The 25188-nt window shown below is 49.7% G+C and overlaps 1 protein-coding gene across 1 annotated transcript in view; it reads left to right on the forward strand.

The window, feature by feature from the left end:
- IL31RA (interleukin 31 receptor A) overlaps window positions 1-25188 on the forward strand; it is a 1545596-nt gene that overhangs the window by 974370 nt on the left and 546038 nt on the right. The window contains exon 9 of the mRNA XM_069222232.1: window positions 21365-21459. Within this exon, the coding sequence (XP_069078333.1) occupies window positions 21365-21459 (95 nt within the window). The remainder of the gene's footprint in view (window positions 1-21364; window positions 21460-25188) is intronic.

Here is a 25188-nt window from a genome sequence, read left to right on the forward strand (position 1 = left end):
AGCTTCTTTGCATCCACAGCTGGCATTTCCTGGGCATCTGCCCATCTCCGACTTGCTTGTGACTTTTGGACTTGGTCCCCTTGTTCCACAGGTACCCAAGATTGGAAATCCATCGTTGTTGCATTGTTGGTTTGTGTCTTTCCTGCATTATTCCTCTAACACGACTTCTTTATCCTTAGGGGAACTTTAGTGCACTTTGCACACACTTTTCAGGGTCTTGCGAGGGTTATTTTTCTAACTCTCACTATTTTCTAATAGTCCCAGCGACCCTCTACAAGGTCACATAGGTTTGGGGTCCATTCGTGGTTCGCATTCCACTTTTGGAGTATATGGTTTGTGTTGCCCCTATCCCTATGTGTCCCCATTGCATCATATTGTAACTATACATTGTTTGCACTGTTTTCTAAGACTATACTGCATATTTTTGCTATTGTGTATATATATCTTGTGTATATTTCCTATCCTCTCACTGAGGGTACACTCTAAGATACTTTGGCATATTGTCATAAAAATAAAGTACCTTTATTTTTAGTATAACTGTGTATTGTGTTTTCTTATGATATTGTGCAAGTGACACTTGTGGTACTGTAGTAGCTTCACACGTCTCCTAGTTCCGCCTAAGCTGCTCTGCTAAGCTACCATTATCTATCAGCCTAAGCTGCTAGACACCCTATACACTAATAAGGGATAACTGGGCCTGGTGCAAGGTGCAAGTACCCCTTGGTACTCACTACAAGCCAGTCCAGCCTCCTACATTGGTTGTGCAGCGGTGGGATAAGTGCTTTGAGACTACTTACCACTCTTGTCATTGTACTTTTCATAAGAGAAAAATATACAAAACAAGATCAGTGTATATACACATAGCCAAAAAGTTTTGCATTTCCTCTTTTCACTCTTTTCTAAGTGCTGAAAAGTACTTCTAACTTTCTAAAAAGTTCTAAAAAGTTTTAAAAGTTTTTTTTCTCTGTCTTTCTAAAAGCTCTGACAAACTTTTTTCTCTTTTTCTATCACTTTAACTCTCTCTAAAAATGTCTGGCACAGGCCAAAATGTTGATCTGTCCAAACTTGCATATGATCACCTTAGCTGGAAAGGAGCAAGGAGTCTCTGCATAGAGAGAGGTTTGAGTGTAGGGAAGAATCCTTCCTTGGAATTGTTACTTAACATGCTTAGAGAACAAGATAAGGCAAGAAGTGCCCCATCTGTTGAAAAAGTAGCTAATGGTTCCCAATCTGATCCAGGGACTCCCCCAGGAAAAGATTCAGGGAAGAAACTTCCTAGCCTGCCCATTACTAGACAGTCTAGCATAGTTGGTAATGATGAAGAGCCACACCATACAAATAGTGTTGTCTCACATCATAGCAAAAGCATTTATTCACACCACAGTGGTACTGATGTTTCTGTTAGCCAAGCTGTTAGGGTGCCCTCTGTAAGGGACAGGTCTCCTTCTGTCCATTCTCACCATACTTCTGTTTCAAGGCATGGAATCCCACCCGCCATGATGACAGATTGTTAGAAAGGGAGCTCAATAGATTGAGAGTGGAACAAACCAGACTGAAGCTCAAGAAGCAACAGCTGGATTTGGATAGACAGACTTAAGAAGTAGAGAAGGAGAGACAGAAATTGGGTTTAGAAACCCATGGTGGCAGCAGCAGTATTCCCCATAGTCATCCTGCAAAAGAGCATGATTCCAGGAATCTGCATGAGATAGTTCCCCCTTATAAGGAGGGGGATGACATTAACAAGTGGTTTGCTGCACTTGAGAGGGCCTGTGTTGTACAGGATGTCCCTCAAAGGCAGTGGGCTGCTATCCTATGGCTATCATTTAGTGGAAAAGGTAGGGATAGGCTCCTTACTGTGAAAGAAAGTGATGCCAATAATTTTACAGTTCTTAAGAATGCACTCCTGGATGGTTATGGCTTAACCACTGAACAGTACAGGATAAAGTTCAGAGAGACCAAAAAGGAGTCTTCACAAGACTGGGTTGATTTCATTGACCATTCAGTGAAGGCCTTGGAGGGGTGGTTACATGGCAGTAAAGTTACTGATTATGACAGCCTGTATAACTTGATCCTGAGAGAGCATATTCTTAATAATTGTGTGTCTGATGTGTTGCACCAGTACTTGGTGGACTCTGATCTGACCTCTCCCCAAGAATTGGGAAAGAAGGCAGACAAATGGGTCAGAACAAGGGTGAACAGATAAGTTCATACAGGGGGTGACAAAGATGGCAACAAAAAGAAGGATGGTATGTCTTCTGACAAGGGTGGGGACAAATCTAAAAATGAGTCTTCATCAGGCCCACAAAAACACTCTGGTGGGGGTGGTGGGTCCAAATCCTCCTTTAATCAAAACAAAGAAAAGAAACCATGGTGCTATTTATGTAAAGTAAAAGGCCATTGGACAACAGATCCCAGTTGTCCAAAGAAAAGCACCAAGCCTCCTACCACTACAACCCCTACTGCTACACCTAGGCCCGTATTTATACTTTTTGACGCTAAACTGCGCTAACGCAGTTTAGCGTCAAAAAGTTTAGCGCCGGCTAACGCCATTCTGAAGCGCCATGCGGGCGCCGTATTTATTGAATGGCGTTAGCCAGCGCTAGCAGACCGGCGCTGCCTGGTGTGCGTGGAAAAAAAACACGTACACCAGGCAGCGCCGGCGTAGGGAAAAATGGCATTAGGGCGTCTTAAAATGGGGCAAGTCAGGTTGAGGCAAATAAATCGCCTCCACCCGATTTGCGCCATTTTTTACGACGCCCAGACGCCATTTACATGACTCCTGTCTTAGTAAAGACAGGAGTCATGCCCCCTTGCCCAATGGCCATGCCCAAGGGACTTCTGTCCCCTGGGCATGGTCATTGGGCATTGTGGCATGTAGGGGGGCACAAATCAGGCCCCCCTATGCCAAAAAAAAATATAACAAAAAATTAAAAATTATACTTACCTGAACTTACCTGAATGTCCCTGGGATGGGTCCCTCCATCCTTGGGTGTCCTCCTGGGGTGGGCAAGGGTGGCAGGGGGGGTCCCTGGGGGCATGGGAGGGCAGCTGTGGGCTCATTTTGAGCCCACAGGTCCCTTAACGCCTGCCCTGACCCAGGCGTTAATAAGAGGCGCAAATGCGGGGTTTTTTGCCCCGCCCACTCCCGGGCGTGATTTTTGCCCGGGAGTATAAATACGACGCATTTGCGTCGCAGTCATTTTTTTAGACGGGAACGCCTACCTTGCATCTCATTAACGCAAGGAAGGCGTTCACGCAAAAAAATGACGCTCATTCATCATACTTTGGCGCTAGACGCGTCTAACGCCAAAGTATAAATATGGCGTTAGTTTTGCGCCGAATTTGCGTCGAAAAAAACGACGCAAATTTGGCGCAAACGGAGTATAAATATGCCCCCTAGTGTCCCTACTAATAGCAGTGGTGGTGGGAGCAAACCTACTAATAGCCAATCCAAGGGAGTAGCTGGGCTCACTATTGGTAACTTAGTTGGGGTTGGCCTTGTTAGGGAGGCCACAGAGGCTGTGTTAGTCTCTGAGGGGGCTATTGATTTAGCCACCTTAGTTGCTTGTCCCCTTAATATGGATAAGTACAAGCAGCTACCCCTAATAAATGGTGTTGAGGTTCAGGCCTACAGGGACACTGGAGCCAGTGTGACTATGGTCATAGAGAAACTGGTCCACCCTGAACAACACCTACTTGGTCACCAGTACCAAGTAACCGATGCTCACAACAACACACTTAGCCACCCCATGGCTGTTGTAAATCTCAACTGGGGGGGGGTTACTGGTCCAAAGAAAGTTGTGGTAGCCACAGATTTACCTGTAGACTGTCTACTAGGAAATGATTTGGAGACATCAGCTTGGTCAGATGTGGAGTTGGAGGCCCATGCAGCAATGCTGGGCATCCCAGGGCATATTTTTGCTTTGACAAAGGCTCAGGCCAAAAAGCAAAAAGGACAGGGAAGCTTGGATCCTGGAACAATGGACCAAGTGCTCCCTAAAGCTAGGGCTAGTAGAAGCAAACCACTTCCTACTATCCCTCCCTCTACAGTGGATTCAACTTCTGAGGAAGAAGAATTCCCTCCCTGTGCAGAACCTACACCAGAGGAGCTTGAAGCAGACACTGCTGAGCTTTTGGGTGAAGGGGGGCCTGCCAGGGAGGAGCTGAGTGTGGCACAGCAAACCTGTCCCACATTAGAGGGTCTAAGACAGCAAGCTGTCAAACAGGCTAATGGGGATGTCAGTGACTCTCACAGAGTTTACTGGGAGGACAACCTCTTGTACACTGAGCATAGGGATCCTAAACCTGGAGCTGCCAGGAGATTAGTGATTCCTCAGGAGTACAGAAAGTTCCTCCTAACTCTAGCCCACGACATTCCCCTAGCTGGACACCTGGGACAAATGAAAACTTGGGACAGACTTGTCCCCTTGTTTCATTGGCCTAGGATGTCTGAGGACACAAAGGAATTTTGTAAGTCCTGTGAAACCTGTCAAGCCAGTGGCAAAACAGGTGGCACTCCAAAGGCACCCCTTATTCCACTGCCTGTGGTTGGGGTTCCCTTTGAAAGGGTAGGGGTTGACATAGTTGGCCCCCTTGAGCCTCCTACTGCTTCAGGCAATAGGTTTATCTTGGTGGTAGTGGACCATGCCACAAGATATCCTGAAGCAATTCCTTTAAGGACCACTACAGCACCTGCAGTGGCAAAGGCCCTCCTGGGAATATTTTCTAGGGTGGGCTTCCCAAAGGAAGTAGTATCAGACAGAGGAAGCAATTTCATGTCTGCATACTTAAAGGCCATGTGGAAGGAGTGTGGTGTAACTTATAAATTCACTACACCCTATCATCCACAAACAAATGGACTGGTGGAGAGATTTAACAAAACTCTCAAAGGCATGATTATGGGTCTCCCTGAAAAACTCCGCAGGAGATAGGATATCCTTCTACCATGCCTCCTTTTTGCCTACAGGGAGGTACCCCAGAAAGGAGTGGGCTTCAGCCCCTTTGAACTCCTCTTTGGTCACCCTGTTAGGGGTCCACTAACACTTGTCAAGGAGGGTTGGGAACAACCTTTAAAAGCTCCAAAGCAAGATATTGTGGATTATGTACTTGGCCTCAGATCAATCAATCAATCAATCAATCATAGTATTTATAAAGCGCGCTATGTACCCGTTAGGGTTTCGAGGCGCTGAGGTGGGGGGGGGGGTGGAGAGGCTGTTTAGTGGTCGAAGAGCCAGGTCTTGAGGAGCTTCGGGGATGCCCGGAAGCATTCAGTGGAGGGCCCGGGGTTGAGGGCGCGGAGCTCTTCGGCCGAGAAGTGGGCGCGGGAGGCGCGAGGACCAGGGGGGGTGGCGCTGGGCGCGGTACAGGCGCGGACGGGCGCAGACGGGCTTGCCTCTGGCGCGCCAGCGGCGCGGACGCGCATCGCCAGCCATTAAGAAGGGAGGGGGGAGGGAGGAGCAGCTGGGAGGCGGGAGGCGGGAGGGAGCGGCAAATGGGGGCGCGAGGGGGGCGGGGCCGCAGGGAAGCAGCGGCTGGGGTCAAGGAGCGCACAAGGGGCGAAAGGCACAGAAATCGGGCAAAAACAGTCACAAATGCAGGAAAAAACACAATATGGACACAATACTGGGACTAAATACGATCGGGGAGACAGCAATCAGGGGGGCACAAGGGGGCAAAAAGCGCCGGCGGCGAGGCGCAGAAAAGCGGAAAAAAGCTGAAAAACAAACTTACGGGACGGCGGAAGCGGCACTCGGGTCAAGTGAGCCCACTAGCCACCAGGGATGAGGCGCAGGAGGATGCCTGCTGGTGGAGGAGGGCCTCGAACACGCAGACGGCAGCGTGGTCGTGGGGCAGAGGCAGAAGGCAGCAGGTTGGTGCTGCGGTCGTGAGGGGCGAGTTCAGGACCTGAACCAGGTCCGAATTCGCTCACTGGCGACGCGCAGCGCCAGCCATTAAGAAGGGAGGGGGGAGGGAGGAGCAGCTGGGAGGCGGGAGGCGGGAGGGAGCGGCAAATGGGGGCGCGAGGGGGGCGGGGCCGCAGGGAAGCAGCGGCTGGGGTCGAGGAGCGCACAAGGGGCGAAAGGCACAGAAATCGGGCAAAAACAGTCACAAATGCAGGAAAAAACACAATATGGACACAATACTGGGACTAAATACGATCGGGGAGACAGCAATCAGGGGGGCACAATGGGGCAAAAAGCGCCGGCGGCGAGGCGCAGAAAAGCGGAAAAAAGCTGAAAAACAAACTTACGGGACGGCGGAAGCGGCACTCGGGTCAAGTGAGCCCACTAGCCACCAGGGATGAGGCGCAGGAGGATGCCTGCGGGTGGAGGAGGGCCTCGAACACGCAGACGGCAGCGTGGTCGTGGGGCAGAGGCAGAAGGCAGCAGGTTGGTGCTGCGGTCGTGAGGGGCGAGTTCAGGACCTGAACCAGGTCCGAATTCGCTCACTGGCGACGCGCAGCGCCAGCCATTAAGAAGGGAGGGGGGAGGGAGGAGCAGCTGGGAGGCGGGAGGCGGGAGGGAGCGGCAAATGGGGGCGCGAGGGGGGCGGGGCCGCAGGGAAGCAGCGGCTGGGGTCGAGGAGCGCACAAGGGGCGAAAGGCACAGAAATCGGGCAAAAACAGTCACAAATGCAGGAAAAAACACAATATGGACACAATACTGGGACTAAATACGATCGGGGAGACAGCAATCAGGGGGGCACAATGGGGCAAAAAGCGCCGGCGGCGAGGCGCAGAAAAGCGGAAAAAAGCTGAAAAACAAACTTACGGGACGGCGGATGCGGCACTCGGGTCAAGTGAGCCCACTAGCCACCAGGGATGAGGCGCAGGAGGATGCCTGCGGGTGGAGGAGGGCCTCGAACACGCAGACGGCAGCGTGGTCGTGGGGCAGAGGCAGAAGGCAGCAGGTTGGTGCTGCGGTCGTGAGGGGCGAGTTCAGGACCTGAACCAGGTCCGAATTCGCTCACTGGCGACGCGCAGCGCCAGCCATTAAGAAGGGAGGGGGGAGGGAGGAGCAGCTGGGAGGCGGGAGGCGGGAGGGAGCGGCAAATGGGGGCGCGAGGGGGGCGGGGCCGCAGGGAAGCAGCGGCTGGGGTCGAGGAGCGCACAAGGGGCGAAAGGCACAGAAATCGGGCAAAAACAGTCACAAATGCAGGAAAAAACACAATATGGACACAATACTGGGACTAAATACGATCGGGGAGACAGCAATCAGGGGGGCACAATGGGGCAAAAAGCGCCGGCGGCGAGGCGCAGAAAAGCGGAAAAAAGCTGAAAAACAAACTTACGGGACGGCGGAAGCGGCACTCGGGTCAAGTGAGCCCACTAGCCACCAGGGATGAGGCGCAGGAGGATGCCTGCGGGTGGAGGAGGGCCTCGAACACGCAGACGGCAGCGTGGTCGTGGGGCAGAGGCAGAAGGCAGCAGGTTGGTGCTGCGGTCGTGAGAGGCGAGTTCAGGACCTGAACCAGGTCCGAATTCGCTCACTGGCGACGCGCAGCGCCAGCCATTAAGAAGGGAGGGGGGAGGGAGGAGCAGCTGGGAGGCGGGAGGCGGGAGGGAGCGGCAAATGGGGGCGCGAGGGGGGCGGGGCCGCAGGGAAGCAGCGGCTGGGGTCGAGGAGCGCACAAGGGGCGAAAGGCACAGAAATCGGGCAAAAACAGTCACAAATGCAGGAAAAAACACAATATGGACACAATACTGGGACTAAATACGATCGGGGAGACAGCAATCAGGGGGGCACAATGGGGCAAAAAGCGCCGGCGGCGAGGCGCAGAAAAGCGGAAAAAAGCTGAAAAACAAACTTACGGGACGGCGGAAGCGGCACTCGGGTCCAGTGAGCCCACTAGCCACCAGGGATGAGGCGCAGGAGGATGCCTGCGGGTTGAGGAGGGCCTCGAACACGCAGACGGCAGCGTGGTCGTGGGGCAGAGGCAGAAGGCAGCAGGTTGGTGCTGCGGTCGTGAGGGGTGAGTTCAGGACCTGAACCAGGTCCGAATTCGCTCACTGGCGACGCGCAGCGCCAGCCATTAAGAAGGGAGGGGGGAGGGAGGAGCAGCTGGGAGGCGGGAGGCGGGAGGGAGCGGCAAATGGGGGCGCGAGGGGGGCGGGCCGCAGGGAAGCAGCGGCTGGGGTCGAGGAGCGCACAAGGGGCGAAAGGCACAGAAATCGGGCAAAAACAGTCACAAATGCAGGAAAAAACACAATATGGACACAATACTGGGACTAAATACGATCGGGGAGACAGCAATCAGGGGGGCACAATGGGGCAAAAAGCGCCGGCGGCGAGGCGCAGAAAAGCGGAAAAAAGCTGAAAAACAAACTTACGGGACGGCGGAAGCGGCACTCGGGTCAAGTGAGCCCACTAGCCACCAGGGATGAGGCGCAGGAGGATGCCTGCGGGTGGAGGAGGGCCTCGAACACGCAGACGGCAGCGTGGTCGTGGGGCAGAGGCAGAAGGCAGCAGGTTGGTGCTGCGGTCGTGAGGGGCGAGTTCAGGACCTGAACCAGGTCCGAATTCGCTCACTGGCGACGCGCAGCGCCAGCCATTAAGAAGGGAGGGGGGAGGGAGGAGCAGCTGGGAGGCGGGAGGCGGGAGGGAGCGGCAAATGGGGGCGCGAGGGGGGCGGGGCCGCAGGGAAGCAGCGGCTGGGGTCGAGGAGCGCACAAGGGGCGAAAGGCACAGAAATCGGGCAAAAACAGTCACAAATGCAGGAAAAAACACAATATGAACACAATACTGGGACTAAATACGATCGGGGAGACAGCAATCAGGGGGGCACAATGGGGCAAAAAGCGCCAGCGGCGAGGCGCAGAAAAGCGGAAAAAAGCTGAAAAACAAACTTACGGGACGGCGGAAGCGGCACTCGGGTCAAGTGAGCCCACTAGCCACCAGGGATGAGGCGCAGGAGGATGCCTGCGGGTGGAGGAGGGCCTCGAACACGCAGACGGCAGCGTGGTCGTGGGGCAGAGGCAGAAGGCAGCAGGTTGGTGCTGCGGTCGTGAGGGGCGAGTTCAGGACCAAGATCAAGGATGGCTGAGTATATGAAAAAGGCCAGTAAAAACCTTCAGGCCAGCCAAGAGCTCCAGAAGCAATGGCATGATCAGAAGGCTGTTTTGGTTCAGTACAAACCAGTGCAGAAAGTGTGGGTCTTGGAGCCTGTGGCCCCAAGAGCACTCCAAGATAAATGGAGTGGACCCCACACAATTGTTGAAAAGAAGGGAGAAGTCACCTATTTAGTTGACTTAGGCACTGCCATGAGTCCCCTTAGGGTGCTCCATGTCAACCGCCTGAAACCCTACTATGACAGGGCTGATCTCACCCTGCTCATGGCAACTAATGAGGGACAGGAAGAAGACAGTGATCCTCTACCTGATCTCTTCTCTTCCACAGAACAAGATGCTCTTGTGGAAGGTGTAGATTTGGCTGATTGTCTTACTGCTGAGCAGAAAGACCATTGCATAAATCTCCTAGATCAATTCTCTGAATTCTTCTCTACTGTGCCAGGTACCACTTCTTGGTGTGAGCACACTATAGATACTGGAGACAGTTTACCTGTCAAAAGTAAGATCTATAGGCAGCCTGACCATGTCAGGGACTGCATAAAGCAAGAGGTGCAGAAAATGTTAGAACTAGGAGTGGTTGAGCACTCTGAACGTCCATGTGCTTCTCCTGTGGTACTTGTACCAAAACCCCATTCCAAAGATGGAAAGAAGGAAATGTGGTTTTGTGTAGACTATAGAGGTCTCAACCTGGTAACCAAAACTGATGCTCACCCTATACCCAGGGCAGATGAGCTCATAGATACACTGGCATCTGCCAAGTATCTAAGCACTTTTGATTTGACTGCAGGGTATTGGCAGATCAAATTGTCAGAAGATGCTAAACCTAAAACTGCATTTTCAACCATTGGAGGCCATTACCAGTTTACTGTAATGCCTTTTGGATTGAAAAATGCACCTGCCACTTTTCAGAGGTTGGTGAACACAGTCCTGCAAGGGCTGGAAGCTTTCAGTGCAGCATATTTGGACGATATAGCTGTCTTTAGCTCCAGCTGGGATGATCACCTGGTCCACCTATGGAAAGTTTTGGAGGCCCTGCAAAAGGCAGGCCTCACTATCAAGGCTTCAAAGTGCCAGATAGGGCAGGGTAAGGTGGTTTATCTGGGACACCTTGTTGGTGGGGAACAGATTGCACCACTTCAGGGGAAAATCCAAACAATTATTGATTGGGTTCCCCCTACCACTCAGACTCAGGTGAGAGCCTTCCTAGGCCTCACTGGGTATTACAGGAGGTTCATTAAGAACTATGGCTCCATTGCAGCCCCGCTTAATGACCTCACATCCAAGAAAATGCCTAAAAAGGTATTATGGACAGCAAACTGTCAGAAAGCTTTTGAGGAGCTGAAGCAGGCCATGTGCTCTGCACCTGTCCTGAAAAGCCCTTGTTACTCTAAAAAATTCTATGTCCAAACTGATGCATCTGAATTAGGAGTAGGGGCAGTCCTATCACAACTTAATTCTGAGGGCCAGGATCAACCTGTTGCTTTTATTAGTAGGAGGTTGACCCCTAGAGAATAGCGTTGTTCTGCCATAGAGAGGGAGGCCTTTGCTGTGGTCTGGGCTCTGAAGAAGTTGAGGCCATACCTGTTTGGCACTCACTTCATTGTTCAGACAGACCACAAACCTCTACTGTGGCTAAAACAAATGAAAGGTGAAAATCCTAAATTATTGAGGTGGTCCATATCCCTACAGGGAATGGACTATACAGTGGAAGATAGACCTGGGAGTAGCCACTCCAATGCAGATGGACTCTCCACATATTTCCACTTAGACAATGAAGACTCATCAGGTCATGGCTAGTCTTATTGTCCTTCGTTTGGGGGGGGGTTGTGTAGGAAAGTACCATCTTGCCTGGCATGTTACCCCCATTTTTCACTGTATATATGTTGATTTAGTTGTATGTGTCACTGGGACCCTGTTCTCCAGGGCCCCAGTGCTCATAAGTGTGCCTGAATGAGTTACCTGTGTAGTAACTAACTGTCTCACTGAGGCTCTGCTAACCAGAACCTCAGTGGTTATGCTCTCTCATTTCTTTCAAATTGTCACTGACAGGCTAGTGACCAATTTTACCAATTTACATTGGCTTACTGGAACACCCTTATAATTCCCTAGTATATGGTACTGAGGTACCCAGGGTATTGGGGTTCCAGGAGATCCCTATGGGCTGCAGCAATTCTTTTGCCACCCATAGGGACCTCTGACAATTCTTACACAGGCCTGCCACTGCAGCCTGAGTGAAATAACGTCCACGTTATTTCACAGCCATTTTACACTGCACTTAAGTAACTTATAAGTCACCTATATGTCTAACCTTTACCTGGTAAAGGTTAGGTGCAAAGTTACTTAGTGTGAGGGCACCCTGGCACTAGCCAAGGTGCCCCCACATTGTTCAGGGCCAATTCCCCGGACTTTGTGAGTGCGGGGACACCATTACACGCGTGCACTACATATAGGTCACTACCTATATGTAGCTTCACAATGGTAACTCCAAATATGGCCATGTAACATGTCTATGATCATGGAATTGCCCCCTCTATGCCATCCTGGCATAGTTGGCACAATCCCATGATCCCAGTGGTCTGTAGCACAGACCCTAGTACTGCCAAACTGCCCTTCCTGGGGTTTCACTGCAGCTGCTGCTGCTGCCAACCCCTCAGACAGGCATCTGCCCTCCTGGGGTCCAGCCAGGCCTGGCCCAGGATGGCAGAACAAAGGACTTCCTCTGAGAGAGGGTGTTACACCCTCTCCCTTTGGAAAATGGTGTGAAGGCAGGGGAGGAGTAGCCTCCCCCAGCCTCTGGAAATGCTTTCTTGGGCACAGATGTGCCCAATTCTGCATAAGCCAGTCTACACCGGTTCAGGGGACCCCTTAGCCCTGCTCTGGTGCGAAACTGGACAAAGGAAAGGTGAGTGACCACTCCCCTGACCTGCACCTCCCCTGGGAGGTGTCCAGAGCTCCTCCAGTGTGCTCCAGACCTCTGCCATCTTGGAAACAGAGGTGCTGCTGGCACACTGGACTGCTCTGAGTGGCCAGTGCCACCAGGTGACGTCAGAGACTCCTTCCGATAGGCTCCTTCAGGTGTTGCTAGCCTATCCTCTCTCCTAGGTAGCCAAACCCTCTTTTCTGGCTATTTAGGGTCTCTGTCTCTGGGGAAACTTTAGATAACGAATGCATGAGCTCATCCGAGTTCCTCTGCATCTCTCTCTTCACCTTCTGCCAAGGAATCGACTGCTGACCGCGCTGGAAGCCTGCAAACCTGCAACATAGTAGCAAAGACGACTACTGCAACTCTGTAACGCTGATCCTGCCGCCTTCTCGACTGTTTTCCTGGTGGTGCATGCTGTGGGGGTAGTCTGCCTCCTCTCTGCACTAGAAGCTCTGAAGAAATCTCCCGTGGGTCGACGGAATCTTCCCCCTGCAACCGCAGGCACCAAAAAGCTGCATTACCGGTCCCTTGGGTCTCCTCTCAGCACGACGAGCGAGGTCCCTCGAATCCAGCAACTCTGTCCAAGTGGCCCCCACAGTCCAGTGACTCTTCAGTCCAAGTTTGGTGGAGGTAAGTCCTTGCCTCACCTGGCTAGACTGCATTGCTGGGAACCACGACTTTTGCAGCTACTCCGGCCCCTGTGCACTTCCGGCAGAAATCCTTTGTGCACAGCCAAGCCTGGTTCCACTGCACTCTAACCTGCATTGCACGACTTTCTAAGTTGGTCTCCGGCGACGTGGGACTCCTTTGTGTAACTTCGGGTGAGCACCGTTTCACGCATCCTCCTAGTGCCTGTTTCTGGCACTTCTACGGGTGCTACCTGCTGCTAAGAGGGCTGCTTGTTTTGCTCGACGTCCCCTCTACCTCCTGGTCCAATTTGCGACCTCCTGGTCCCTCCTGGGCCACAGCAGCGTCCAAAAACGCTAACCTCACAATTTGCAGCTAGCAAGGCTTGTTGGCGTTCTTTCGGCGGGAAAACACTTCTGCACGACTCTCCACGGCGAGAGTGATCCGTCCACCAAAGGGGAAGTCTCTAGCCCTTTTAGTTCCTGCAGAAACCTCAGCTTCTTCTGTCCAGTAGAAGCTTCTTTGCATCCACAGCTGGCATTTCCTGGGCATCTGCCCATCTCCGACTTGCTTGTGACTTTTGGACTTGGTCCCCTTGTTCCACAGGTACCCAAGATTGGAAATCCATCGTTGTTGCATTGTTGGTTTGTGTCTTTCCTGCATTATTCCTCTAACACGACTTCTTTATCCTTAGGGGAACTTTAGTGCACTTTGCACTCACTTTTCAGGGTCTTGGGGAGGGTTATTTTTCTAACTCTCACTATTTTCTAATAGTCCCAGCGACCCTCTACAAGGTCACATAGGTTTGGGGTCCATTCGTGGTTCGCATTCCACTTTTGGAGTATATGGTTTGTGTTGCCCCTATCCCTATGTGTCCCCATTGCATCCTATTGTAACTATACATTGTTTGCACTGTTTTCTAAGACTATACTGCATATTTTTGCTATTGTGTATATATATCTTGCGTATATTTCCTATCCTCTCACTGAGGGTACACTCTAAGATACTTTGGCATATTGTCATAAAAATAAAGTACCTTTATTTTTAGTATAACTGTGTATTGTGTTTTCTTATGATATTGTGCAAGTGACACTTGTGGTACTGTAGTAGCTTCACACGTCTCATAGTTCAGCCTAAGCTGCTCTGCTAAGCTACCATTATCTATCAGCCTAAGCTGCTAGACACCCTATACACTAATAAGGGATAACTGGGCCTGGTGCAAGGTGCAAGTACCCCTTGGTACTCACTACAAGCCAGTCCAGCCTCCTACAGGGTCCACCCACCTGGTCTGGTTTTTGGGGGCCTACAGAGGACTCTTTTTCTTTGTTTCTAGTGTCACCCACTTTCTCCTGGGGAGGCTTTGTAACCCCTTTCTTTTGGTCACCCCCAGTGGAAGTTTTGGTTACCCTAGTCTTGACCCAGTGGTCTGCTTTCTTTCCCAATTCTTTGGGAGAAATTGGACCTAGGTCTACCAGATACTGATGCAACTTTTCATTGAAGCAGTTACTTAAAATGTGTTCTTTCATAAACAAATTATAAGGCCCAACATAGTCATGCACTTTATTTCCAGTTACCCAACCATCCAGTGTTTTCACTTGAGTAGTCTACAAAATCAACCCAGGTCTGACTCGAGGATTTTTGAGCCCCCCTGAACCTAATCCTGTACTCCTCAGTGGAGAATCCAAAGCCCTCAATCAGGGTAGCCTTCATGAGGTCATAGGATTCTGCATCTTTACCAGAGAGTGTGAGGAGTCTATCCCTACACTTTCCAGTGAACAATTCCCAAAGGAGAGCTCCCCAGTGAGATCTGTTTACTTTTCTGGTTGCACAAGCCCTCTCAAAAGCTGTGAACCATTTGGTGATGTCATCACCATCTTCATATTTTGTTACAATCCCTTTGGGGATTTTTAGCATGTCAGTAGTTTCTCTAACTCTATTTAAGGTGCTGCCACCATTGATGGGAGCTAAGCCCATCTCTTGTCTTTCCCTTTCTATGGCTAGGAGCTGTCTCTCCAAAGCCAATCTTTTGGCCATCCTGGCTAACAGGAGGTCATCTTCATTGAGGCTGCCCTCAATGCTTCCAGAGCTGTTGGACTCCCCTGTGGGAGAAGCAGCATCTCTGACTAACACTTGTGGAGTCAGGGGTGGTGGAACCCTGGTCTCCCTAACTAGGAGTGGAGGTGGGAAATTATCCTCTGCATCACTAGCTTCCCCCTCTGTAAGGGTAGTCTCTAGGGGTTGTCTCTAGCAAACTCTGCCAAGAGCTCCTGGAGCTGTACTTTGGTAGGGTTTGATCCAGTTTTTATCTTTTTGATTTTGCAGAGAGTCCTTAACTCTGACATCCTAAGAGGCAGGTAAGGGGTGAGGTTGAGCTCCACCACCGTCTCTTCTGCAGTAGACATTATGGCCCTCATTCTGACCCTGGCGGTCTTTGACCGCCAGGGCGGAGGACCGCGGGAGCACCGCCGACAAGCCGGCGGTGCTCCAATGGGGATTCCGACCGCGGCGGTAAAGCCGCGGTCGGACCGGCACCACTGGCGGGGTCCCGCCAGTGTACCGCGGCCCCATTGAATCCTCCGCGGCGGCGCAGCTTGCTGCACCGCCGCGGGGATTCTGACCCCCCCTACCGCCATCCAGATCCCGGCGGTCGGACCGCCGAGATCCGGATGGCGGTAGGGGGGGTCGCGGGGCCCCTGGGGGCCCCTGCAGTGCCCATGCCACTGGCATGGGCATTGCAGGGGCCCCCGTAAGAGGGCCCCTACATGTATTTCACTGTCTGCTGCGCAGACAGTGAAATACGCGACGGGTGCAACTGCACCCGTCGCACAGCTTCCACTCCGCCGGCTCGATTCCGAGCCGGCTTCATCGTGGAAGCCTCTTTCCCGCTGGGCTGGCTGGCGGTCTGAAGGAGGCCGCCCGCCAGCCCAGCGGGAAAGTCAGAATTACCGCCGCGGTCTTTCGACCGCGGAACGGTAACCTGACGGCGGGACTTTGGCGGGCGGCCTCCGCCGCCCGCCAAGGTCAGAATGAGGGCCTATTTCTCTAAAAGTTGGGATACTTTAAAAAAATCTAAAACTATCTCTAGAACTTAATCCAAACTTTTACAAAACTTTTGAACTCTAAAAGAAATGCTAACAGGGACTAACTGAAGGCTCTAGCAGGACTTTTAAAAATTTAGAAAAATAGCTAAAATTTCAAAAATCCGTTTTTAATGACAATTTTTGGAATCTAGTCGTGTGATCAGGTATTGGTTGAGTAGTCCAGCAAATGCATAGTCTTAGACCCCACCGCTGATCCATCAATGTAGGAAGTTGGCTCTGTATATACTATTTCAAAGTAAGAAATAGTGTGCAGAGAGTCCAAGGGTTCTGCTTAGAGGTAAGATAGTGGCAAAAAGAGATAATTCTAATGCTCTGTTTTGTGGTAGTGTGGTCGAGCAGTAGGCTTATCAGAGGGTAGTGTTAAGCATTTGCTGTACACAAACAGGCAATAAATGAGGAACACACACTCAATGACTTACTCCAGGCCAATAGGTTTTTATATAGAAAAATATATTTTCTTAGTTTATTTTAAGAACCACAGGTTCAAGATGTATAACTAATACTTCAAATGAAAGGTATTTCACTCAGGTATTCTAGGAACTTTGAATAATCACAATAGCATGTACAGTTTTGACAAACATGGCAATATGTTATTTTAAAAGTGGACAGTGTAAAAATCAACAGTTCCTGGGGGAAGTAAGTATTTGTTAAGTTTACAGGTAAGTAAAACACTTACAGGGTTCAAAGTTGGGTCCAAGGTAGCCCACCACTGGGGGTTCAAGGCAACCCCAAAGTTACCACACCAGCAGCTCAGGGCCGGTCAGGTGCAGAGGTCAAAGTGGTGCCCAAAACACATAGGCTTCAATGGAAATAGGGGTGCCCCGGTTCCAGTCTGCCAGCAGGTAAGTACCTGCGTTTTCGGAGGGCAGACGAGGGGGGTTTTGTAGCGCACTGGGGGGGACACAAGCAGGCACAGAAAGTACACCCTCAGCGGCACAGGGGCGGCTGGGTGCAGAGTGCAAACAGGTGTCAGGTTTTGTGTAGAAAGCAATGGGGAGACCCAGGGGTCTCTTCAACGATGCAGGCAGGCACAGGGGGGGCTCCTCGGGGTAGCCACCACCTGGGCTAGGCAGAGGGTCGCCTAGGGGCCGCTCCTGCACTGGAGTTCAGTTCCTTCAGGTCCTGGGGGCTGTGGGTGCAGTGCTGGTTCCAGGCGTCGGGTTCCTTGTTGCAGGCAGTTGCGGTCAGGGGGGAGCCTCTGGATTTCCTCTGCAGGCGTCGCTGTGGGGGCTCAGGGGTGTCAACTCTGGCTACTCACGGGCTCGCAATTGCCAGGGAGTCCTCCCTGTAGTGTTAGTTCTCCGCAGGTCGAGCCGGGGGCGTCGGGTGCAGAGTAGAAAGTCTCATGCTTCCGGCGGGGAACGTGAAGTCTTTAAAGTTGCTTCTTTCTTGCAAAAAGTTGCAGTTTGTTGAACAGGGCCACTGTTCCAGGGAGCTTCTTGGTCCTTTGGATGCAGGGCAGTCCTCTGAGGCTTCAGAGGTTGCTGGTCCCTGTTGGATGCGTCGCTGTTGCAGTTTTCTTTGAAGTAGGGAGACAAGCCGGTGGGGCTGGGGCCAATTCAGTTGTCGTCTCCGTCTTCACTGCAGGGCTTCAGGTCAGCAGTCCTTCTTCTTCTTTAGGTTGCAGGAATCTACCTTCCTTGGTTCTGGGGGGCCCTAAATACTGAATTTAGGGGTGTGTTTAGGTCAGGGAGGGCCGTAGCCAATGGCTACTGTCCTTGAGGGTGTCTACACCCTCTTTGTGCCTCCTCCTTGAGGGGAGGGGGGCACATCCCTATTCCTATTGGGGGAATCCTCCAAAATCAGGATGGAGGATTTCTAAAGGCAGGGGTCACCTCAGCTCAGGACACCTTAGGGGCTGTCCTGACTGGTGGGTGACTCCTCCTTGTTTTTCTCATTATCTCCCCTGGACTTGACGTCACCTGCTGGCACTGGCCACTCAGATGCTCCCAGAGTTCCCTGCCAACTTGGAATCCAAGATTAAAAAACCCAGGGACCCTCTGGAGAAGCTCTGAGCACCATCCCTGTGGTGGTGTATTATGTTTCAGCACCAGAATATTGTTACAAGAATATTTACTGATGCACTTTTGAAGAACACAGGCAATATATTTGAAATATCTCTAATACGGTTATGCAATCCTATGGAGAAAAGCACAAACGGGTAGTCAGCAGCAACTTACAGGACCAAATTTCTGGAGTTAAGATAAGTATGGGGCAAGTTTCAAGGCAGCACCAACAGGTCACCTCGGGAGCCTAAGGGGCGCCTGGGTGCAGAGGTGACTTCCGGTGTCAAGTGCCGCATTGATTTTAAAGGGAAACAGTCCTGGGAAAAAGAGTCTGTATTTAGGGACTGGGGGACCAGCCTGGCTGAACCAACTAGGGGTTTCAGGTCTTACAGTGCTCAGGGACATTGGGCCACCTTTGGTCCTCTTCTACTCGGTTTGGGACGGCCGGGTGCAGATGTGTCCAGAGACATTCTGGTCTTTGTCACCAGAGGCAGTAGAGGGGACCTGCACAAAGAGGCTGCAGGCAGTGTTGGTGAGTCCACAGTTGAGAAACTCAAGGTTGGCTTAAGACCTGGAGGGCTTGGGAACCATGCTGGCACATTGGCCAACTAGAATTCGGGCTAGGGGGCACAGGTGCAGTGGTGCTGTCCGGTGTCGGGTTTTTGAGCATCCAGAGTCCTCAAAGTACTTCTTTTGTGCCTGTAGGATGCAAGGAAGCAGGTCGGATACTCCACAGGAGATCCTGGTTACTTCTCAAAGTGCTGGCAGTGCTCTCTTGGAGGCAAAACAGCATAGGATGAGTTGTTTCTGGCACAATTTTCAAGGACAGCAGGCAGGCCAGCGGGGTTAGGGCCAAGTCAGGTACTGCTCCTTAGTTCCTGCTTTTTGCAGCTCTTCGGTCCTTCTTGTTCTTCAGTGCAGCAAATCTGTTCTTCTGGTGTTAGGTGACCACCTAATTACTCAATTTAGGGCCATTTAGGGGAGTGTACAGTAATAGCCAATGAGCTACTTACCCTTAGGGTGACTACACCTCCTATATGACCACTTCCTGGGGGGAGTGGGCATATCCCTATCTCAGAAGGCATAGTTCCAGCCAAAAACAAGATGGTGAAATCCTTCTTCGAGTATCCACTTCAGGTAGCCCACTATAGTGGTGTGGCTGGTCCAAAGGCGGTACAAGTCTACTGATTAACTAATTTTCCAAATGCCCTCAGGGTGGGTGGTGGATACACCCAGGGCTGGGGGAGCCGGGGTTTGCATACTAAAGGCGGCAGGTCCTTTGAAACCCCTGGCCTTGTTATGCAGACCGTCCTGCTGGGGTTGGTGACAAGACCTCCCTCCGAAGCAGGCTTTGTTTCTGACCTCTCAGAGCGTGGACTCTCACCTCCAGGGGGTTAGAAATCTGCCTGTGGTGACAGACTGGACAAGACCAGTCAGCCAACACACTCAGAGACTAGTGGGGATTCTAAGGTGCCCTCTTGGTGCATGTCATGATAAATCCGAGGCTGGCATCAGCCTGGGGTTATTAAGACGAGGTGAAGCCATTATGTAAATGGGTCATTCATGATGATGAATGTCCAGCACATACCTTAGGATGGCTTCCCTGTTCACTTGCAGTGCTCAGCAATGGGTCTGAATATCACAAAGCCATATTGACTTCTGCAGATAGACCACACATCAAGTATAATGCATCCTGCCTTAGGGTTCCAAGGCCTGCTGTAGGGGTGACTTACATATACTTAGCTGCAGTGTGGTTGACATGGCACTAAATGGGTGTGCCATCTTGTCTTCTTGCCTGGCTTGCACGAGGACACACAGACTGAATGTGTGCAACTTGCTTTCTAGAGGGGTCTTTGAGGGTGGCAAAATACATGCTGCAGTCTTTGGGGACCATCTCCCCTACCCATGCCCTAGGTAACAGGGATACCACTTACTAGTGATCTTACACAAGTAGAGGAGTGTGCCAATTGTACACATTGGTACCTGTCTTGAGGAAAAGAGCATGGCACTAGGGGCCTGTTTAGCAGGGGCCCAGTGCACCTCAGTCGTAAAAACCTCAGTACCAGTGATCAAAAAGTGGGGGTAACCATGTCAATTAGGGCAGTTTATTACACCACCGCCAACAAATTCAGCAAAATTGGAGGCAAGCAGGCAAAAAATGCGGGGGAAGACCACCCTAAGGTTGACAGGTGCAGCATTGTACAGCCCCACTTCCGGATACTAAACACAAAACCAACCCAAGTTTATGACTGACCATTTATTTTTGCTTTTCCTCTGCCTGTTCACACTCATTATTAATAATACTGTTATAAGCAAAGACGCACTTTTTGTATTTAATTTGCAAACTGTGTTCAGACTTCGGTTTCCCTAAGGTCGCAAAATGTGTCTTTTCTCTCCTATCAAAACAGCATATGGCTGTAAGTGTAAACATAACATGGCTTACATTGATAAGTATTGTTCACAGCATTATGACAAACTATGTGATAAGTAACATCACACTGTCACTAACACAATTACCGCTTAGTCCTCGGGTTTGCCCTCACTGCACTAGAATTGATCTGCACATGAAAGGACACTTGCAGAGTAATATGGGAGTTTAAGGTAATGATATTCTTACTTCAAGCAAGCAATTCTTATGGGAAACGTATACAGCTCAGTTACTAAGGGGTATATTCATACTTTTTCGTGCAAAACAGCGCTATTGCAGTTTTGCGTGAAAAAGTATACTGCCGTATGGCACCATTTTAAGACGCCGGCCGGACGTCATGTTTAAGGATTGATGATAGCTGGCGGTAAGACCCGGCTAGCGACATAAAAAAGGACGCTGGCCGGGTGGGGGAGACGGAGGGGGAACAGGAGGTTGTGCATCAAAGGATGATGCTAGTATGGGCAGAGGCATAAAAATGCCTCTAACCAGACTAGCATCATTTTTTTGACGTAAAACACCCATGGACATAACTCCTGTCTTAATAAAGACAGGAGTAATGCCCACCACCCCTGTGACCATGCCCAGGGGAAATACTGACCTGTACTTACCATATTTGCCAGAGGATGAGGTCCCCCCATCCTCTGGCGTTCCTCTGGTGTGTGTGGTTGGTGTGCCTGAGTCTAGGGAATGGCACCTGTGGGCCCATTCCATTGTCTCTGACCATGGAAATAGGATCACAGGTTCCTCATCGTCTGCCCTGACTCATGCGTTAAATAATGGCGTTAAGCAAGCTTCGCGCCATTATTTAAGGCCCTCTTCGTGCTTGATTTTACCACGGGGCATAGATATGGCCCTAAGGCCATATTGTCATTTTTTGCCCGGGAACGCTTACCTTGCATCTCATTGACACAAGGTAGTTTCCCGCTAGCAAAAAATGACTTTAACTCCAAAACTTTGACGCTAGACGGCTGTAGCTCCAAAGTATACATTTGGAATTAGGTTTGCGTCGAATTTGAGTAAAAAAAATGACGCAAATTCAGCGCAAAGCAAGTGTAAATCTGGGCCTAAATACTAAAAAAAGAATTATTAAGGCATTTCATACATGGGCGCTCTTAAACTCAGAAAGTAATGAAAATGTATCATGTCAATGGAAGTAATAAATCATCTTGTCAAACAGCATTTTCTTGATTTTGTGTTTTTACCTTTCTCCAGCACCTTCATCAAAGGTGGACCTTTGGAGAGCTATTGGTTATATTCATCCAAATGGAAATCGGTCTATTCTTCGATCCGTACGGCTCATGTGGAAGGTATCTAATTCTGTTTTTTGAACTTTGATAGAACTGATAGATGGGAAGGGAAAGACAAATACCCTGATTTCCAAGAGTATTAACTCATTTTGGTAGGTTGTACTAAGGTTTATTGAACAAACACATTTTGAAGTGTATTGCATGTTATTGTATCTTGAAATAAAAAGTTACTTAATGATTGTTTCCAAGGGTGGGAGTTCATGCCTCAGATTTGTTAAGACCCTGTCACCCATGCTTGCATATGTATCCATGTTCCCACACCTGAACATGTGTATTTCTTTGAATAATAGAAGCTGTCCTGATTGGAAAGCATTTAATGCCTAGAGTATTTAATGAGAGTCATCAAGCCCACACCTATTCTCCTCTTCATGTGCTTATTCCTGAAATATATATATATATATATATATATATATATATATATATATACCCAAACCAATCCTTATTTTGCCTAGCGTTCAAATCGTTGGACTAGATTTCTCCCTTTCATTCTTGCTTTGGGCCCACCCTCATCTTGTCTCCCATAAGGTGAAATCACACATTAACTTCTTCTTGGTTGCACTTTCAAACCAATAGACCTCACTGCCTTTGCCATTTATTGATGCAATGCAATGAGAAAGAGAAAACTCACTATAATGATGGTTACTGGTAAAGCACATAGATATTACCCCAGGGGCGGCTCCTCCATTAGGGCAGAGGAGCGTCAACTCCCCACTCCCGCCAGCAGCAGAAGCTTTAAACCTTTCACCACAAAGGGATAATAAACCAGGTTTATTATCCCTTTGTGTTGGAAGGGGCGGGGCCACAGGCGTGACGAGCACCAAGGGGAGTGCTCCCCTAGAGCGCATGTGTGTTTGGCCGGCCGTCTCGGGCTGGCCAAACACGCATGCGTTGTAGGCTCTCTCCACCCTGGCTGGAGAAAGCCTGCACAGGATACCAGTCTGCCTGTGGGTGCTCCCAACCAATCCTGACGCTGCTCTGAGCAGCATCTGGATTGGCCGCAGGGCAGGCTGGGAGCCTGTGCCTGGGGGAGGAGACAGAGGAGAGGAGCAGCTAAGTTTTATTTTATTATATATATATTTTTAAAATTAATTTTAAGACCCGCCCCGCACCCACCCATGCGAGGCCCCGGCCCTCCTCATTAGGGAAGCGAGCCGCGACTGCATTATCCCTTCATTCCTTATTACCTTGCTTAATTCAGAGAATATACCGAAACTGATGTTTGAAAAAAAAGAATGCTCCCGTTTTCAAAATCAATCTATCTGACAAAATTCTCAAAAGGGAACCAACAGACACAAGGCCATAATTCTCCAAATTGGGAACGTTAGAGCCCTATGAACTCAAGTTTATAGATCAACTGTAACACCCTCAAAGGTCAAAGAGGAAAACCTGCAAACCTTTCGCAACTGTTTATTTCTCCCATAGTAGGAGAACCACTACCAACCACTTGTGGAATCACAATACAGAAAAGGACAAGATTATTAAAGAGGACAAGCCACCAAATAAGTCCTTTTCCAGTGTACCAAATCTGGAAATGTATCCTGCTCAGTAGTAAGTGTAGTCTGTGCAAATGGATTAGAACTACAACACCTGCACTACCTCCAATTCTTCTTTTGAGAGGTCTTCATGATACTGCTGTCTCAATCTTTCAATTTTAAAACTACAAGGCAGGTGCATCTCAGTGTGGTCACATTGGCCCTTGGGCCTGACTGTGCTGACATTAGTGCTTCATGAACATATAAAGGGACATCCACATAGCCGCATGACAAATGTATGGAACAGGGACTCTGCGTGTTAATGCAGTGGTAACAGGTTTTGCCCTGCTAGAATGAGCATGCAGTCCTTCTGGAGGGTGCTTTTTAGCCAATGTGTAGCATATCTTAATGCAGCACATAATCTAGAAAGAGATGGATCCCTTCAGCACAACCTTGCCTTGCTTCTCGACAGTGAACATCACACACAGCCGATTGACCTCCTAGTGTTCTTTGGTGCTCTTTGGTACAATATGTGTAGACGCTAAGTGCTCTCTTGGGGTCCAAGCAATGGAGTCCTCCTTCCTCCCTAGAGAGTGAGGCAGAGCATAGAACATAGGCAAGGTGATGCCTTGACTGATGTGGAACGGTGTCACAACCTTAGGCAAGAACCGCAAAACCAGTTTGTCTGGGAAGAAAGCGGTGTATGGCAAGTGAACACAGAGAGGCTGGTATGAGAGAGAGATGTTATGGCAACTACGACCACTGTCTTCAGTGTGAGGAGCCATCAGGAACAGCTGTGAAGTGGCTCAAATGGAATTCACACCAGAAAAGTGAAGACCAAGTTTAGGTCTCACTGTGGCATGGCGAAGGCAGAGGGAGGAAACAAATGTAACCCTTTCAAAAATCGCATAACAACTGGAGACATAAAAAGATGGCTTATCCAGCAAGTGCAAAACAGCAGAGAGGGTTTGAAAGGTGCCCTTTAAGTGTGCTCAGAGCAAGTCCTTGCTAGGCTATGGACAAGCTTGACATATCTTCTATGGTACTGACTCTCTGGCTATCCAGTAAAGAAATGAAAAACAATATCTTCTTATCTGAACAGGCATGATCAAGATAACTTTTTGCGTCTACTTGCTGGTTTTTGCTCACTATCTTCAGGATTAGGATAAAGACAGCCAAGGCAAACAAAAGACCATCCGGATAAATAAGGCATGTATGCCATAGTAACGGATCAGAGCACTAAAGCACATAAAGGATAACTCTGTTCTCCCAATACACAAACAGGTCCAGTATCTGTTGGCTGAAACGTATGCCCTATATGCCCTGAATGTTTCCCTGGAAAGTATGAATGCTTGTGATGTGGGAAAACCCACAAAAGACCTGGTTAGCATCTTTACTATCCTGATACTGGGCAGTCTTTTGTGAGATTAGGGTGACTGCCACAAACTACATATTTTATTACTGCCACAGGCCATATACAGTGCTCCCTATCTAGATCGGCCCTGTTGGATACACTATTAAACTAGATTTTAAGTTGGTTCTTCTGCTCTAAGTACACTACAAACGACACATTGGTCTTACAACTTTTTGACAGTAGTTAACTTATTCAAGATCATCATGGTGTGCCATGGAAATTGTGTATAATGGAATTTAGGAAAAGATGTCCACTGCTTCTGATCCCCATTATTACCGAGCTGTATTCTCACATTAGTTGCAGATGAATATGGTGTTCCCAGCATGATCCTTTGTGTTATTAGGTATTTATTAGCATGTGTATTATTTGATTGTGGGTATAGTGAATACGTACATGCATGAAAATGCAAGACATGAGTAACCTCATCTTAATGCAACAGGAGGAAACTGTAACCTTTGTGAATATTTAGCCCCACCTTTTGCCTGGTGCCAGCGTGTTTTGACTGTAGTACACTGGGATCCTGCTAAACAGGGCCCCAGTGTCAGTGCTGTCTCCCATTAATTGAGTTGGTATGTGACTTTTGCACCCCACAATTTGCATACTGGTGCACCTAGTATATGGAACTTAGGTACCTAGGGCATTGGTACACCAGGGGTCCCCCATGGCTGCAGCATGTATTGTGCCACACACGAGGTCCCATACAAATTGTGACTACAGGCCTGCCATTGCAGCCTGTGTGAAATGTTTAATGCACCTTTTACCCCAGATTTAAGGTTTGCCTTATATCATGGTCACTGCACTGTGACCTTATACGTCACCCCCAAGGTAGGCCCTTCAGCCCAA

Source organism: Pleurodeles waltl, chromosome 1_1 (genome assembly GCF_031143425.1).
Source record: "Pleurodeles waltl isolate 20211129_DDA chromosome 1_1, aPleWal1.hap1.20221129, whole genome shotgun sequence".
Lineage (NCBI taxonomy): Eukaryota > Metazoa > Chordata > Amphibia > Caudata > Salamandridae > Pleurodeles > Pleurodeles waltl.